This window comes from Pantherophis guttatus, chromosome 3 (assembly GCF_059756535.1).
Source record: "Pantherophis guttatus breed Tessera chromosome 3, ASM5975653v1, whole genome shotgun sequence".
In the NCBI taxonomy this organism is placed as follows: domain Eukaryota; kingdom Metazoa; phylum Chordata; class Lepidosauria; order Squamata; family Colubridae; genus Pantherophis; species Pantherophis guttatus.
In genome coordinates this window covers 91259844-91277756 of record NC_142065.1, presented here as the reverse complement: position 1 = coordinate 91277756, position 17913 = coordinate 91259844, and the positions used below count along the sequence as shown (strand labels likewise).

General features: G+C 36.5%; 1 protein-coding gene across 1 annotated transcript in view; it reads right to left on the bottom strand.

Moving 5' to 3' along the window:
- The window catches only part of STXBP3 (syntaxin binding protein 3), a 33950-nt gene extending 17051 nt beyond the window's left edge, over nucleotides 1-16899 (bottom strand). Inside the window, exons 1-7 of the mRNA XM_034437414.3 lie at nucleotides 16827-16899; nucleotides 12271-12320; nucleotides 8625-8706; nucleotides 6936-7012; nucleotides 4195-4273; nucleotides 3070-3170; nucleotides 1039-1187 (exon numbers count right to left, since the gene is read on the bottom strand). Coding sequence (XP_034293305.2) covers nucleotides 1039-1187; nucleotides 3070-3170; nucleotides 4195-4273; nucleotides 6936-7012; nucleotides 8625-8706; nucleotides 12271-12320; nucleotides 16827-16884 — 596 coding nt within the window. The 5' untranslated portion in view covers nucleotides 16885-16899. The remainder of the gene's footprint in view (nucleotides 1-1038; nucleotides 1188-3069; nucleotides 3171-4194; nucleotides 4274-6935; nucleotides 7013-8624; nucleotides 8707-12270; nucleotides 12321-16826) is intronic.
- Nucleotides 16900-17913: the final 1014 nt, after the last annotated feature.

The following is a 17913-nucleotide window of genomic DNA, read 5'->3' as shown; positions in this document are numbered from 1 at the left end:
ACTCAAACTTTCCGCTACCGGTTCTCCAGAACTGGTCAGAACCTGCTGAAACCCACCTCTGCTCCTGTTGTTCTCCAAGCCACCCATCCCATTTTTGCAAGAACTGGGGAAAACCAGAAGGTTTCTTGCAGAAGAAAGGGATGCCTACTTGCAAAAAGTAAGAAAAGCCTGGTTGCAAAGGGAAAAGGAAGCCCACTTGCAGACGGAAAGGAACTCCCACTTACGGAGAGAAAGGGCCACCAGCTTGGAGAATGGATTGAGGCAGTGAAAGTCAGCTGGGCAGCAGGGACAAATGCTGCTACTGCTGAGTGCTACTGTGCAGGGTGGCCTAGATGGGACAGAATAAGCATGCAGGAGTTGCAACGCCCCTGCAGTCATAAGGATAGGTACACTGCTAAGTGCCTGAATTTTTATCACGAGGTGCTGCAGTGGCTGTAACTTCAGGCTAGGGTCATAAGTCCCTTTGTTCATTCATAACTTTGAATAGTTGCTGAACAAATGTCACAAGTTGAGAACTATCAGTAAATGTCAACTGCTCTGCTAATTAACTGTAGCTATTTGCTGTTAATCAGATCAGTTGAAAGGATGGAATTAGGCACAGAAGCACTATTCATCAGCCACTTGACTAGGATGACACATTTTTCTAAACAAAACCTCACAACTTGGAAAACAAAAATGTTAGGAAGTGATAAAATGCCACCAGAAACCTATGAATCTGAATTAACAATTTCACCCAATATTTTGCTTTTGGTACAAACTAGCCCCAACTAGTCCTGAATTTCCTGACAGTCAAAAAAAAAAGCTTTTAACTTACATCATAACTTGACCATAAAACTCACTCTCCTGCACATTCAGTGGATTTTGATAGCAGTGGTATAGAAGTTTAACAAATGCATAAACAAATTTAAGATTCCTTTTCACATTCCAGAATAATATACTTAACTTCCAGATTGCTTAGGCATGGAATTCCATTTCTATTAAGCTAACATAACTCTCAATAAACCTGCAATGGTATAAAAACAGTGTTTCCAGACTTACTTTTTATATCTGACCCCTGGATTTTCTTCTAGAGTAGCACATAAGGTAACAATTTGCTCAGCAATTTGCTCCATTATATTATCATTTGTTTTCTCTATGTTGGGACTATAACAGCGGTAGAAGGCATTTGGGACATCAAGAGTAAATACCTAAATCAAGAAACAGTTTTGTTACAGTCTGTTAGGTCTATACAGTGTCAAAAATATCAGAGAAATACCTGTCAAAAATACAGGAGAATTATAGGTCAAATGTATAGGAGAAATATAGGTCAAAAGTACAAGAGAAAGGTAAATTAATGTAATCTCTATTATGGATGTTTTTAAAGAAAAGTCTAAGTGCCTGATAAATGGTCCCAAGCAAAGGACTCACAATATCAAAATATGCATCTTACGTTCTGCTAATATACTGATATGAATACCTGAGGAGAAAAGCCAGGTCTTATGGAAGGTCAATAGGATCGGGATCATATAGATTTCATGGAGAAAGGCACTGTGACAAAGGAAGCACATTTCTTGGATCCAGAGCACAGCTATTTTTTAGATCTGGCATGAGAGGCTAAGACCACTGGAGACAGACAAGTAACCTAGCCCCATGCTGTGCAGGACTTTAAGGGTGATAACTGGCACTTTGAATTGAATTGAGAAGCATACTGGCAGCCATCACTTCAGCAGTGAGATCACATGGGTGAGCCTTGATGCACATGAGACTGTATGCACTCCTGCATTTTGAATAGGTGGAGCTTCTGAATACCTTTCAAGGGCAGCCCTGTGTAGAGTGCACTACAGTAATGCAATTAGGAAGTTACTAAAGCATGAATGAACATGAGCTGAGCCTTCTCATTCAAGAATGAGTGCAACTGATATAAAAGGTGGATTTGTGCCAGGACTCTCCCAGCCATGTTTGCCATCTGCTTCTAAAACAGGAGCTACGGTATGAGTCCAAGATGCCCTCCTTTAGCAGTTTCAAAGTCCACAACAGCTGAATCTTCTTAAGGTTGAATCATAGTTTGTTCTTCCCAATCCAGACCCTCAGTGCCTCTAGGCATTCAAATAAGGCATTCTGGTTGATATATTACAGTTGGGTCATTATATTCAAACATCTTTGGTACAACTGAGATTCTTAAAAAGATTCTTCAGTTATCATCAGCATTGCTTTACACTTAACTGTATTTTATCTGATTCATAATTACAATATTGGTAAATGATGCAATAATTTTACTCTAGGGATAATCATAGGCCAAATATTTTCAGAATATATACTATTTTCACTAATGCATTACTCCTCACTGTCAAGAGATTTGTGTTTAGTAACTGAAACATATACTAAAATCAGGATCTAAAATTCCATTCACAGGGAAATATCTCACAAGTTAATTGTAGGTCAATCACTCCCTTGTTACTCAAAAATTGTTGTGAGAACAAAATAGGTGGCAACTATAGTAACATAATACTCTGAGTTCCTTGCAATATGTATAGACAAATATTAAATTTAAAGAATACATATGCCAAATAAGAACCACTCTTGAAGTTCTAGTTTAAAAAAACATAGACATAAAAACTCTGTTAGGTTTTCTGGTAAACAAAATGCATGTTAAAGCCGCAATATAATACAGCTGACCTTGAAAATAAGCCCAGTGAAATAACTGCTTCTACCACTATGTAAATACATTAACCAATCCCTAATTATCCATTGTTTTTCAGCTAATGAAAAATTTGGAGAGGGCCAGTGAAGAGAGATGTTGTCTATACAATGCTTCCTTCCTGTTCTAAAAGGAACATAAGGAAACCATTTATTATATTTAGAAATATAATTAATTTTGTATCATACTAAAAATGTGTTTTTATGAAAAAAAATAGATCTACAGATGTGATTTGAGTAACTTCATATATTTTTCATAATTTTACATTATTTTGTAGTCTTGCAAAAATATACACTCTCACTTCAAAGCAATTAATTTAGTTATATTTAATGTTTTGTAATGGATGATATAACATTTAAAAATAAAATAAAGAATTTGAGTATTAACTTTACCTGAGATTCATTAGGGATGAAGTTAATATTAATTTCTTTGCATCTTCTGATAGCTTTTGAACAAGATGACTTCATTTTATTGAAAAGTTTGTCATCACAAACTAAAATGGGAAATATATATATATATATGTCATGTTTTCAGTTTTTGTGCAACAAGTAAAATGCCTCACCCTATCAGTTAAAAATACTGAAATATCTCTTGCAAATATCTTGCATTTTTCCATAGCTCCTTTGAGTTTATGCAAAATATTCCATACATAGTTGCAAACTACAGATAGTTCTTGACTTACAAAAAATTGCTTAATGAGTGAAGTTATGATGGACTCGAAAAAAGTTATTTACCATCCATCACTGAAGATACGACTACCATACCACCACTGAAAATACGTGTCTGCATTTTGGGTACTTGGCAACCAGCATTGACCAGTCACAATGTACTGTGGTCACATTATCATGTTTTATGACATTCTTTGCCATTTTCTTGCAAAAACTATCTTTCAATAACCTGGATTTTGATTTATGACACATCAATTGCTTAATGACTATGGTAATAGGTTTAACAGTTGTCTTAAAAATAGTTGTAAAATCAAGTCCAGTCACATAGTGTCTCGACTTATGACTGTAATGACTACAAAATTCCAGGTTCTATTGTGGTCCTAAGTGAAGGACTACCTATAGTTTAAATACAAAAACAGGCCAAATTGCAGACTAAATTATTTAATAAATTATTTTCATACTGGAATATTATGGTTTGTCAGACCTAAACATATCCTAATCATAGCAGAATGTAGCCAATACTGTTTTTTCATTAGAGAATTCCATCAAAATAGCTAACCAAGCCAGCAGATATGTGCAGGAAATGAAAGTAAATTCTTCCGCATACAACTGTTGTTCCAAGCTAAAGTGCAAACCCTTACAACTCATGCTAGTAGCGTTTACATTTCCCAAACAAAATAATTTCTTCAGTGTCACATGAAGCTCCAATAATCTAGTACCACCTTGACAGCCTACAAATAATTAAATACTCATTACCCAATTTTAACAGTAAATTAAAATGCCGTTGTCTCATCTACACCAACAGCTATAATTGAAGATCAGTTATTTTCTCAATCTTTAAATACTTACAATCAGTGAAGTAGACATAGGCTGCTTTGTACTTGCTAGATGATTTACTTGCAAAGTCATTTATAAGTCCATCTACAGACTGAATCATGAAAAAAAAATTTTTGTTTGCTTCTTAGAACAAATTTGTAAAAACATTTAATAAATTATATACTTCTAACCTAATTTTTCTACTAGTTAGTTAGCTAGTTGAAAAACTTAAAATAAGTCTGATATGAATACTCAGGTTATTATTCCTTATGCAAGGAGTTTCAAGGTCAGGATGAAGATGGGGGGAAAAAGGAGCACAAAAATTCTGGCAGACAAATAAGCTCATCTGTAAACGTATTATTCATTTATATAGTTTATTTGTATGGGAAAACCAGCATACATTTAATGTTTTGCAATGGATGATATAACATTTAAATGGAAAACCAGCGAACTTAAAAGGGGGAAAGACAATACATTTACAATTAGCAATTGTAAATTGCTTGTACAATTTACTTGTACAAACAAGCAGTGATAACATTGTAGCTTAAAATCTTGTTAATACAACTCAATGTAAATTAACCATTGGACTAAATTTGGATACTGTTAATAACACTATTAAAAATGGAGAAAAGAATGCTTCTAGAACTTTCCTCTAGTACATGCCATACAATGAGAAAGAAGTATGTAAACTGCATCCTGCCCACCTAATAGTTTGAAAGCATACAAATACAAGTAGATAAACAGTATTAGTTCAGTGAGAAGGTTAACAGCGTTCAGTGCGCCCAGCCTATAGTCATGCTGGCCACATGACAAAGCTGACTCCCTCGGCTAAGAAACATAGATGAGCATCACCCTCTAGAGCAGGAGTGTCAAACTTGCAGCCTGTGACCCTGATATGACATGCACTGGCTACGCCCAATCCTGTTTTAGCAAAGGGGGAAAAACTCACAATACATCATGTGACAACACGAATGTGACATCCCTGACCTAGAGTCACAACAAATGGACAGGGCCTCTATCTTTAGCTTTAAACTGAATTTACAACTGTTTGAAGCATTCTACAGTTATGTGACCGCAATTCACATTGGTTTTTGCCAGAAACTGGTGTTTACTTCTAGCTTCCAGCAAAAAATGCCCACTGCAGAAAATGGGTTCCCTTAAACAACCATGGTGTTTGCTTAACTACCATGATGGTTTATTTACCTTTGGAAAAAAAAAGTCATAAAATCAAGTTGGTCACATGATGATTTAACAACCAGCATGATTTACAACCATAATTCCTGGATTAATTACTTTTGTAAATTGAAGACTATACTATGTATCGAATTATGTTTTAACATTGGCGAGGGATGAAATCATTGATCCTCCATGTTACTGAACTATCACCCGGGGGTTTCAATTAGCAGAGACAATGATGAGAGTTGTTGGAAGGCATAGCTGAAAAGCATTTTGAGGGGCAATTAAATCTAGCATTATGTGTAGGATTTAGCATGGGATTGAAATCAGACATCTTTCACAAATAGAACATCAACAGATATTTTAAAAATAACCCTAAATTCTATCAGTCCTCTCCTTAATTGCAGGTCCTCTGCGTTATTCTATGTAATCAGCACATGATGGGAATTAGAAAACTGTATACCTGCTGCAAGGTTAGAGATATAGGGTCTATGACTCTATAGCAAATAAATAAATAATGTATGTAGTGGATGCAAAAAGAAATATCATCCTATAATAATCTATGTTTACCAACCACTGAATCTAAACATATTGTCAAGAAAGGACTAGCCTTGAATAGACCTTAAACTGGAATTTAAGCCATCAGTCAGCAACTACATAAATATGTAACCAGGGGTGAAATGCTCCTGGTTTGGACCGGATCACCCGATCCAGTAGCAATGGTGGCGGGTGGTTCAGAGAACCAGTAGCAAAAATCTCCCCCCCCCATGCTCAGCTGAGCAGCGCGATCATCAGAGGCTTTTTTTTTTTTTTACTTTTAAAAGCATTTTTTTCTACAACCTCTTTGGCCGAAGAAGTTGTAGAAAAAAATGCTTTTAAAAGAATAAAAAGCCTCTGATGATCAGGCAACTCAGCTGGGATCGTCAGAGCCTTTTAAAACCATTTTTTTTACAACTTCTTCAGCCGAAGAGGTTGTAGAAAAAATGCTTTTAAAAGGTAAAAAAAAGCCTCTGACAATCACAGCTGAGCAGCGTGATCATCAGAGGCTTTTTTAAAAAAAGCAATGCTTTTAAAAGTAAAAAAAAAGATTGCGTGCCACAGCTGATCACCCCCCCTTGCGCGCTGTTCTACTTACCGCATGCCTCTTTTTGGCATGCACTGCGCGCGCACACCTTGCATTTGGTGCATGGTGCGCACTGTGCAGCTAGCAAACCAATTGTAAACCGGTTCAGATTTCACCACTGTATGTAACCATAATGTAATGCCATGATCCCTACATAAAGTAAGGAGAAACAGACTTATATGGCAAAGCACTAGTAACATTAGGCATGCTTTTTTAAACTTGTCCATCCAATCTAGACATCCTCCAGTTACTGCTGAGAATTCCCCTCCATAGGAAGTATATGTGATTTTAGTCAAGTGATAAATCTTGGAAATGGCTACCATGCTCTGTGATATGCTTTGACCACCTCTCTCCTTGCATTACAAAAAAATTCAATTAGTTGCCCACAAATTTCTTGCGTGTGTTTTTTTTTTCTGGCTTGCCTTAAAATAGTATAAAAAAAGAACCCTGAAGAATTATTCTTCTGGAAACTAACCTTTGTTGTAGGTGTAATAAGATAAATGGCTTTCAGGTGAGGGACTGGCTCACGGTTTTTGTAAACATTCTCCACAGCTGTAAAATAAGATATTAATTATAAGAGTTACCCTAAGTACATTTGCATGCTAAATTTAAAATACTAACATATGTAATAGACTAATATACAAGATGAACTAAGGTACAAGTTGATAGATTTTTTTAAAAATTGAGAATTGGAACTGGATGCTCTATCCAGATTGGTGAAACCACTCTAGAGGAAGAAAAAATCACTAGATAGTTCATGTGACTCCAGATAGTAACTCCTGGTGAATAGACTGCAGGGACTGTTATTTTGCAGCTGGTTTAGTGGCCAGCTGAGTGGCTGGGAGGATTCCATCAATCCTATACTGTAATGCACCCTTTGAAGGACATAAAGCTCAACTCAGCTTTATTTTTTGCTTCACTTTTGGATTTTTTTTTTATTGTACTGAAAAGATTAAGGCATTTCAAATTGGCAAGGTTTCACTATGCTCATCAGGTGAGTTGTCTTCTGAAAGAAATATGGTTTCAATATGATTTTAAAAGCTCTAGCTTTTTTTGATTACCAGCAAGGAAATTTAGAATATGGACTTTGAAAAGTTAACAACAAATTAACGGTCCATATGGATTTTGAATCATATTTTGAATTTATTAGAAGAATCATTCATGTGGGAAAGGGAGATGATTTGCGGTTTTTTAAAGAAAAAACATGATAATGGAAAACCTTGAAAGTTTGATACGAGAGATATACAGTAATAAATTTGTATTGTTTACAAAGAAATTTAAAAATGGAAAAAAATTCCTAATAGGTGTTTTTGAATACTGGTCTGCAAAATTACTTGATATGATAGACAGCACATGTACCAATGAAATTACAGAAAAACAAGCTATAACAGTTAATTTTGAAATTAATTTGAAAGTGGACTTAAACCAATGAAAAGGATATGGAGAAATATGTACCGAGTACTGAAACAAAACTAACAAATCTTACTCCCTTAAGGGAACTGTACAACTAATAAATTAGAAAAACGATTTGGACAGCTTTTTCTTACTGTATCTACAAAAGAGTACAGTTAAGATCTTGAAAAATTTTACGAGAAGAGACAAAAAAAGTGGAAAAACAAGCTTTACTTATTGCACAAACGAAGAAGCCTATTAAAATTTTCAAAGATTTTTAGTTTTAAAAAAGATGAACAAAAAACAAATTCTGAGATTCTTATTGAAGGGGTTAAAAATTAAGATTCTTAAAAATTCAGGGAAGGAATAAAAGGTTGGCTTATTCAATGAAAGTTAAAATATCGAATTAGCTATATCTGATTTCTCTTACTAGATTTTTGCTGATAAAGAAGAAATGACAAGATTTTTGGACTTTTGTTGTTAAGAGATGAGTTATGTGATGAAAAGAGTTTATGTTGTATTTAAAGCTATTAACATTGTTTTACTTGTTGGTATAAAGGGGGGCATTTTTTTCCTTTTTCCTTTCTTTTTGCTCTTTTTTCTTTTTTTAATATTTGTTTCCTCTCTTTTGTATTTTTATTAGCTTTTATTCTTTCTATTTGTAATTCTTAATATAATTATTTAAAACAAATCAATACAGTTTTTACTTTGCAAATGTATTAACTGGCAAAAACTATGCCAAGATGATTAATTCTGTTTAGCAGATACTTACCAGTTATCCCTTCCGCAAGTAGGTCTGTCATTTTACCACATGATGACAGCAGCTTAGTAGTAAAGTCATCTAGAAGAATTATCTTCATAAATAAAAGTAAAAATCAAATCAGTAGTTGACAACTAGATACTAGATTACGTTTTGGTAATATACTGTCAGTCCTTTGAGGTTGAGTGGACTTGAACAACAAAGTCATGAATATTAAAAATACTTTTTATTACAAGATTACAATGCCAGAATGCCAAATCAATTATCTGACCCTTGCCTTGGCTATGGCTCTTTCTCATATTCCTCAAGGATATTATCACTGCTCATTATATCTCCTATCAATATTAGAATGAGCTTGCACTGAAGTCAGTTTCAAGTACTAAATCTTTCACTCATGTACCACATGCAGACACAAAATGTACACACCAAGCTTTTAATTCCCCAAGTGTATATAATACAAGTACATAATCTACAGTGTTTAAACAATTACTTGATATGGTAGCAAGATGAGCAACATATAAATTTAATTATGCTAGCTGGATTCATACATTATGCTAAACCATAATATGGATTTAATGCATAGTACAATCCAGACAACAATACTTTATTCAACAAATCATGGATAAATCTTTGCTTTAGCATAATGTGCTACCAATGTGTATGCAACAGCAGGATTCCATTAAAGAAACACTATAAAAATATAACTGCATGTCTCATAAGAGCAAGTTAATGACTATATTTGCTTCAGAGATCCACCAATTCAGATTCTATTACTAAGAAAAAGTAGATTCAAATACAATTGAATCATATGGGTCTCCCAACTGTAATTTCACAACTGTGGCATTGTGTCAGAATACTCAGTCCCGTGCCAATTCAATTCATTTTTATGTTGGACAATAATAAAACAGATTTTAGATGCTTGGATCCATGCATGTGTAAGATTAGGTCGTGTATCAAAAATCCTGGTCCAAAATTTTTAAAATAAAAGCAAATGCCATGATTGGGTCCAGAAACAAATCTATTATTACCATGGAAGGAATAAAATTAAATCTGTATATTCCATGTAGTGAACAAAAATAAAAAACCTGGGTTGACTGAATTTGGCTTACCATGCTATCCAGCTATTTGTTTAAGTAAAAACCAGCTGTTGTTTCAAAATAGTATACATCTTAAAGCTATACTTCATTTGTTTGGTTAAAATGTTCTAATTTACAAAATAAATACACTGAGTGTTTGCCATACAATAAATTGAATTATGTTGTATTTGTTTGGCATTAGTATCTGTAACTACAACACTTTGTTTACTCGTGTAAAAGAATTGACCCTCTTCCAAATTAAGCATCTGGACTTCTCTTCAGATATCTATGTAGATATCTCACTGCAATAATTCAACAGCTGCCCCAAATCTAGGTATATTGTATTTGAATAATCTATTCACATTTAATTTTGCCTTCAATTACAGATAGCCTTCCATTTACAACCACAATTGGGCTCAGAATCTTGGTCTTTGAGCAAAACTGGGAGAACAATTCTAAGAATGATGGCACTTGCTAGTATTTTCACGAGATCTGAGGTCAATTCCTCTAGCAAGGAAGGAAGGCTATTAATGCTGGCCTTCATTAGTGTTTTCCTCTTCAGAGGGGAAGAGAAAAAGTAAACAAATGCCAGCATGCTACCGAAGGCCAACATTTTAAAAGGCTCAGAACCTTGGCCTTCCCTAGGATTCAGTGTTTTCACCAGTTCTGAGGTCTGTTCTTTCAGCACACAGGAAGATTTCACCTCACTGCAAGAGGAAGGGAGTGGAAATCCCTCAGCGCACTGGGAGGAATGGCTCTCAGATCCAATGTCACTCTGCCCGTAACTTTCTCTACCCGTTTTCCAATTGACTTTCTGGGGACGCCAGCCAAGAATATTGCAAATAGTAATTACATAATCACAGGCATTCAATACCTGGTTGTAAAAGCAAACAGGTTGCCACACGCCCCAAATGTGATTGGGGGGTGGGGGTGGGGGGCTGGCATGATATCTTATGACAGGTGGAAGTGCTTTACGGGCTGAAAAGCACCTTTTCCGAAGCTGTTGTGACTAGGGTTATTAAATGACTGGTTGTAAGTCAAAGATTACCTGTACAGAGAAACATTAGATAAGTACTTGATACAAATATCTAGTCTTTTGATTCCAAAATGCAGATTTCTGTGACTAACTACAGACAGTTCTCACTTAACAATGGTAATGGGGACTGGCAATTCTGTCATTAAGGTACAGTTGTAAAGTGTGACTTCATGTGACTATAACAACTTATGATGGTAGTTGCATCAGTCCCAATTGCCATTGTTAGGTAAATCCTGTGCAGTCACAGTGTCCCCCAGTCATATGGTTGCAATTTGTAACTTTCTGCTGGCTTCCCTATTGACTTTGTCAGAAAACAGCAGTAAAAGTCACAAATAATAATCACATGATGCAGGGACATTATGATGGCCGTAAGTATAAGGACCTGTCATAAGTTGTTATAATTCAGCACCGCTGTAACTTTGATTGCTGTTAAACAAGTGATTCTTCAATAAGAACTACCTATAATACCAACCAGTTGATTTGTTTATTATAGCATTTATAGGGACACACACTGCAAACCAAGTGACTTTGGGCAGTGTATAAACAAGATGAGGAAAGCATATTCAATCAATACATATTTTATTAAAATGGCAATCAAAAATGAAATCTTCCTCAACTGGAATTCAATTCATCCTGATCTCAAGAGACAGGTCTTAACTACCTCCTTAAAGCCCTGTAGGGTTAAGACCAGTTGTATATTGGGATAAATACTATTCTGTCAGGAATAATTTCCAATTTTTCCTTATACACTAGGATACAGAACAGCACAGCTTCAGCCCCAACTATGCACTATTCAAGGCCTTTTCTGTTGACTGATCAATCTTCTTCAGCTCCTGTTGTGAATTGGAACAGATGAAATCACTGCTTCTCCTTTTTGGAACCTGAGATACCGACAGAATAAGAAGATGACTGTCCTTTAAGCACCCTGACATGGCACAAGATACTGGATGGTATTTTCACAGGACTACCAGATAACTCCTGATCCCATCACACCAAGGTGCAACAATTCTCGACTGACAACACAAGTGAAGGAACATAGTTCTACCAGGACAGTCCATCTACCCTGCCAATCAGGTTTCACAGGAACAAATTACGTCCATGCTGCTATGAAGGAGAGTGTCTTCTCTGATGTCACTCTAACAGATGTATCTCCAAACAGCTGAATGGCAGCCCCTGCCAGAAGCTATTCTACAATTTCAACTGTAGCATTATTCTACCATTACAGCCAACCTCAGTGTTGCTATTCCCACTACTGCTCCCTACAGCTCCAGACCCAAGTCCAACAGGAGTTCCAGCAAGCTATCCCAAGCAGAGTAATTCCTATAGACCTTGATGGAGATGCCATAATAAGTGGTCAATAATGCAGATGATTAGCGGTTATAATCATAGGACTTCCTCCAAAGAACTATGGACCCACTATATTCCTACAAAAACTTCCAATTATCACTAACATTTTCCATTGTACATTCGAGTTGTACCTTGAATAAATGATTTTTAAAATATACTATATAAGTCATAGATAAACCAGTTCAATAATTTTTCTTACCTTCCATTCTTCTTCTTTTCTACAGTCATCAAACACTGATGCTTTTAGTTCTAAAAGAAAAAAAATATTATTATGGTTAAAATGGAATAATAGAGAAGAAAGATTTAAACTAGAAATGAACTACATTAAAAATAATAGTGCATGCAATGTCAAATGTAACATTAAAGAATTAAGCTAGTCAGCATTACAAAGTGTACAGTAGTACAAAGTACTGAAAAAACAATAATTTGTAATATGTTGGCACCTTATCCTATTAATCTAATTAAATCTGACTTATTTTAACATACAGTAGATACAATAGGAAAGCATGGCTTTCACATCTTCTGCACATCTTATTTCTGTTTTCCAATTCCAGATTTGCAGGGCAAGCACAAAGAACTTTAGGTCAACACTAGAAGAATAAAAAAATCACTGTGTTTGCATGAACTACCAGTTTTGAATTTGGATAATGAACCTATATAAAAAGCTCTGTAACTTGAGGTCTACTGTACTAAGTGAATCTGAAACAGTCCCTATCTTGAATTACAAAGAACTAAACTTAATTTACAAAGTAGTATACTCATCCACTGACCTTTACTGCTATAGTATGTCATGCAAATGAAGTCACTGTATTCAAAACAAAAATAGGTATATTTCCTGCAGATTCATTTATATAATTACTACTTAGTCTGTCTTTATCTTTTTTCACTAAGAAAACAAAGCAATGGTATAATTCTATCAAGCCAGTTATATTTCCCTGAATGACAGGAAAATCCTAAAATCATTTAGTTGGTCTCATAAAATTGACCTTTACACGGTCTTATAAATACAAAAATCATGGAATATATAAAATGAAAATAAACGTATCCATTTATAAATAGGATAAACACCTGTCTTTAAAATCATGAATATATGCACTATATGCCAAGCATCCTTAAATTCAACAGAGTAATATTAAAAAATATGCCTAAACAAACTTAGATGTTTGACAACTCATAGCTTATTACATTAGATCACAAATATGCTTTGTGCAACAACGTATCAAAGAATCAGTTCCTTGGTTTTTAATATTATTTTCAGGATGCTTGCATCCAGAATGTAGGTTATGATCACTGGAAAACAACAACCAAGTACCAAACATACCAGCATATGCTTTTATCAGCCAGATGGGTTTGGTTCATTTCCCATTTTTACATACTATGTGATATTTATGTATTTAAATGCATCATATGGGAACTGTAATTATCATAAAGTATTTTTTATTCTATACTAGGTTATTTTTTAAACTGGGATTTTGCAAGAATTTGAATGGGTTCCATGAAACTAAGGGGAAACAAACGTTTTACTCTGTTGCAGTTTTTTTCCCCTCTAGCTTTCCTTAGTCACTAAGGGAAAAGGTGATGAGGCTTCTCAGCTGACACTCAGCACACACACCCTTGATAAGGGGTTCCAAAGATATTTGTAACAGGTTCTCTGATGTAAAAAAGGCTTGAAAACCCATGCTCTAGTTCAGTGATGGCAAACCTTTTAGGCACAGAGTGCCCAAACCGGAAGGAGTGCATGCGCCGAAGCACCGGAAACCCAATGACCAGCTGGCCGACGTGCATGTGCACCTTGGAAACTCGACTACCAGCTGGCTGAGCTGGGGTGATAGTGCGCGTGCCCACAGAGAGGGCTCTGCGTGCCACCTCTGATACGCGTGCCATAGGTTCACCATCACGGCTCTAGTTTATATGATTCTGTATCCTTAATCTTTATACAAAATCATAATTATTCTTCATAAAGATATTTTCTTTCAAACTTTCCAGAGGTAATGCATTTTGGCTTTACTGTCAGTGAAATTAAATGAATTTATAGCAGGCACTGTTTCTCCTGGCAATGGTTATTTTTCTAAATGTACTATTTTTCTAAATGTACTATAAAGTTGCAACCATTTATATTTCACTTTACAATTTATCATAAGAGGAAAAATGTTATTAGCCTTTATCCTCAAAACATTTGGGTTCATATATTGGAACAATGCAGAACAGAAAAGGAGCAAGCATGAGTGAACAAATTGAATGGTCTGAGAGGAAGCAATACTTCTTAGTCCATCCCCTTAAGGATTTTTTCAAGTTCATTTCTGAAGGTAAGCATGTGCCTGTTTCCTACTGAGTTAAATAGGGCTGGAAATGCCTGTAATTAACAATTCTTACTTCAAAATTTTTCAGAGTAAAAAGGTACATCCAAAAGAAGGTATTGCAATTTTTAATTAAAATCTATGTTGAAGCTCCTCCAAACTTGTGATTAACTTGTGATTAACAGGTAAAGAATTTCTTCCAGGCTAAACTAGCAAAAGGCCAAGATTTTTTTAAGGAATCTACATCAAATTAATGTATAAATACTAGGAAAGGAGCAATTCTTTTAAATAATATATGTTGAGATATCTTAATATCTTTGCTATTATGGCACTCATTTAATAAACCACAATTAAATTAAGGTAAGCACGTTAAGTGAACATGGCTGATAAGTCACTATTTTTTTTCCAAAAAAGGAAACATTAAATCATACCAGAAGTAAAAGCAATAAGATCAGAAAACACAATGTCACAACCATGCTGATCTGTGTGCAACATGTTTTCATTACTTTTCCTCAAAACAGAATACTATGTACAAATACTATGTACAAATACCACAAATGCATTCCACAGGGCACAATCAGATAAAGGATCCTTTTATCTAACAATCCTTCAGGTACGACCCCTATCTTTAGTTTCAAAAGAGATGACCAAATCGGAAGCATATATATAGCACAATCTTGTATGTAGAGCTTTGAAAATAAATCTAAATAAATAAAATCTGAACTTTAAATCGACTATCAGACTTCACCCATTCAGTTATGCATACAATTCAATGGCTTCCTCCATTCCAGGATAAGAATTGTCAGTTGCAAATAAAAATATGGATGATGTATTTCCACATAAGCCTGAACCTTGATCAACCATAATATATTTCCACGGAATAATGCAACTATTTTTAATAATGTGGTTTTAAAAAAACTAAAGGTCCCACAGAATGTTTATTAAAATTAATTTATGCTCCCTGCCTTCAAGGAGCTCAGGATGCAGTAGGTGGATTGATGACATTTTTATCTAGCGCAATCATAGAAGATAAACTAGGTCAATTTTCAACCACATTGTACAGTTCAGAGTTGGGAAGCAAACTGAAATCAGATCTCAACACGCTATGAGGTGATTGCTTTCAGGTGATGGTAGTATTTTCATTTATTAATCTCTTCTGCTTCCCTAAAAGCCACATGCAGTGAAATTAAATTCTAAAATGCCAGCTCTAAAATAGCACCATCAATTTCTATCTTGAACTCTTCTCTTTTCCACCCTAAGGCACCCATCTGATTATCATTTTCTCTACCACTGCAGTAGCAACCTGCCCAGAGCTGGATAATACATACTGCATTATGCTCCCTCCATCCCTACCAAGGATCTGAATGAATTTAGAAGACCCTGGGCTTTTTTCATATATATATATATATATATACACACACACATATATATATATATACATATATATACATATACACACACACACACATATATATACATATACACACATATACATACATACATGCACACATACACATATATATATATTTATACACACACACATATACACATACATATTCTCCTATTCACATTCTTCCTGGTCCCTCAGAGGGGCATATTGGAATGCATCTTCTCTTGCATTTTAGCTTGCATTTTAAAAGGTCGTCCAGTTATTAAGAAATAATATACTGAGTTCAGTTGTGGAAATGGCTTTGACTGACATATATATATATATATATAGAGAGAGAGAGAGAGAGAGAGATAGGTAGGTAGGTAGGTAGGTAGGTAGGTAGGTAGGTAGGTAGGTAGGTAAGTAGGTATGGATGAAGAATGTATGTATGTATGTATGGTATATATGTACGTGTACACACACACACACACACACACACACATATATATATCAGTCAAAGCCATTTCCACAGCTGAACTCAGTATATTATTTCTTAGTAATTGGACCACCTTTTAAAATCCAAGCTTAAAAATGCAAGAGAAGATGCATCCCAGTATACCCCTCTGAGGGACCAGGAAAAATGCGAATAGGAGTGGCCGTGCGAGGAAAGTGTGGGAAACGGACTTTTAAAAGACGGCGACGTGCTTACAGATCTAGCAGGTGAAGCGCTTCCCGAGGCGAAAAAAAAATAAAATAAAGCCGCGGAATAGCTTCGCCTTAACCCTCGAGATGCAGCCGCATTCGAGGACTCCAGTCCAGACCGCGGGGCCGCGACCCCAAACGAAGGCGTTAACCCCATCCCAGCCGCCACCACCGCCACCCTCTAACTTGTCGCCTCGCGAAGACCGATTCCGCATCTGCACGTTTCCCGGTCTCCGCGCCCTCGGCGACCGTGCCAGGTAGAGGACGCCCGCCTAAGGCCGTCGGGCAAAGCCGCCTCCGCAGGCTTTGCTAAGAGCGGAAGGCAAGAAGGAGACTCGCTCTGCTGCTGGGGAAGGGAAGTCAGAAAGAGCGGGCTTCGACACTCACTCTGCCACACCAAGCTCTTCAGCCCCCGGTCCCCGCTCGCTGCCGCTGCTGGCGCCATCTTGCCTCTGCGCTTCCCAGGGCTGTGACGGAAAAAAAAAAAGAGAGAGAAAAAATTCCGCACTCCCGGACAAGGGGGCCATTCAAGCCCCGGCGCGCAAGCCCCGCCCCTCGGTTCAGCCAGCCCCGCCTCCGGCCTTGCAGATTTGCGGCCGCCTTTCCTGCCGAATTTACTGGTGACGTAGGTGCCGCAAGAAGAAGCAGGAATCCCCCGCCCAAGCCCTGGGGATTCAGATGGGCGGAAGCCGGCAGCTTGAGCGGGTGGTGGTTTTGCTCGCTGGTCTGTCTCTGTGCCCATAGGAAATTTTGGCTAATCGGTCTATAACCATATGAAATGTCGACTAAACCTGAGCCATGGTTTGCCGAATAAACCCTGGTGATCTGGCTGGCCACAATATGCTCAACCGTGAACCGCCCGCAACGTTTGGGTTCTCACAATCCACGGAACCCTTCACAGAATCCAGCCGCACCTTAGCTAAACGTGATGTGCGAATCCAGTATAATTGAAGGGATTTTTTTTTTTTTTTACTCCATCTCAGGATTCTTCTTTTGCTTCTTAAGGTTCTGCCTTGCTAACTTTGCAATTAAATGGCTACAAATTCTGCAAGGTGTGACCTTTATGGCTCATTCTGTGCAGATGGACGTGTTCGGATGGCGATTTTACATTCAGAGCTATTGATATCTAAATGTGAAGACTGGTGATTCACAGTCACATTTTGATTCTAAAAATATCAGATTTATGGTGGTGTGGTGGTGTCATCCTAGAGAATGAAATATTTTGGGGAATATTAAAAGAGGCAGAATATTATATTTCCCCAAACGAGAAATGGAGAAACATGTTCTTAAAGGCAGAAAGCAGCTCCAGTCTTCCTGTCTTAGGAAAACAGCCTCAAGCAGAAGAGACTGGTTTTTTGGAATGGATATTTTGTATCCATTCAGAAAGACTGGGCCATTCTATTCAAAATTAAACACCTTCAGCCACAACCTCTCACAGAAGGCTGGAGCTGATGAGATCTTAAAAAGTAGAAAA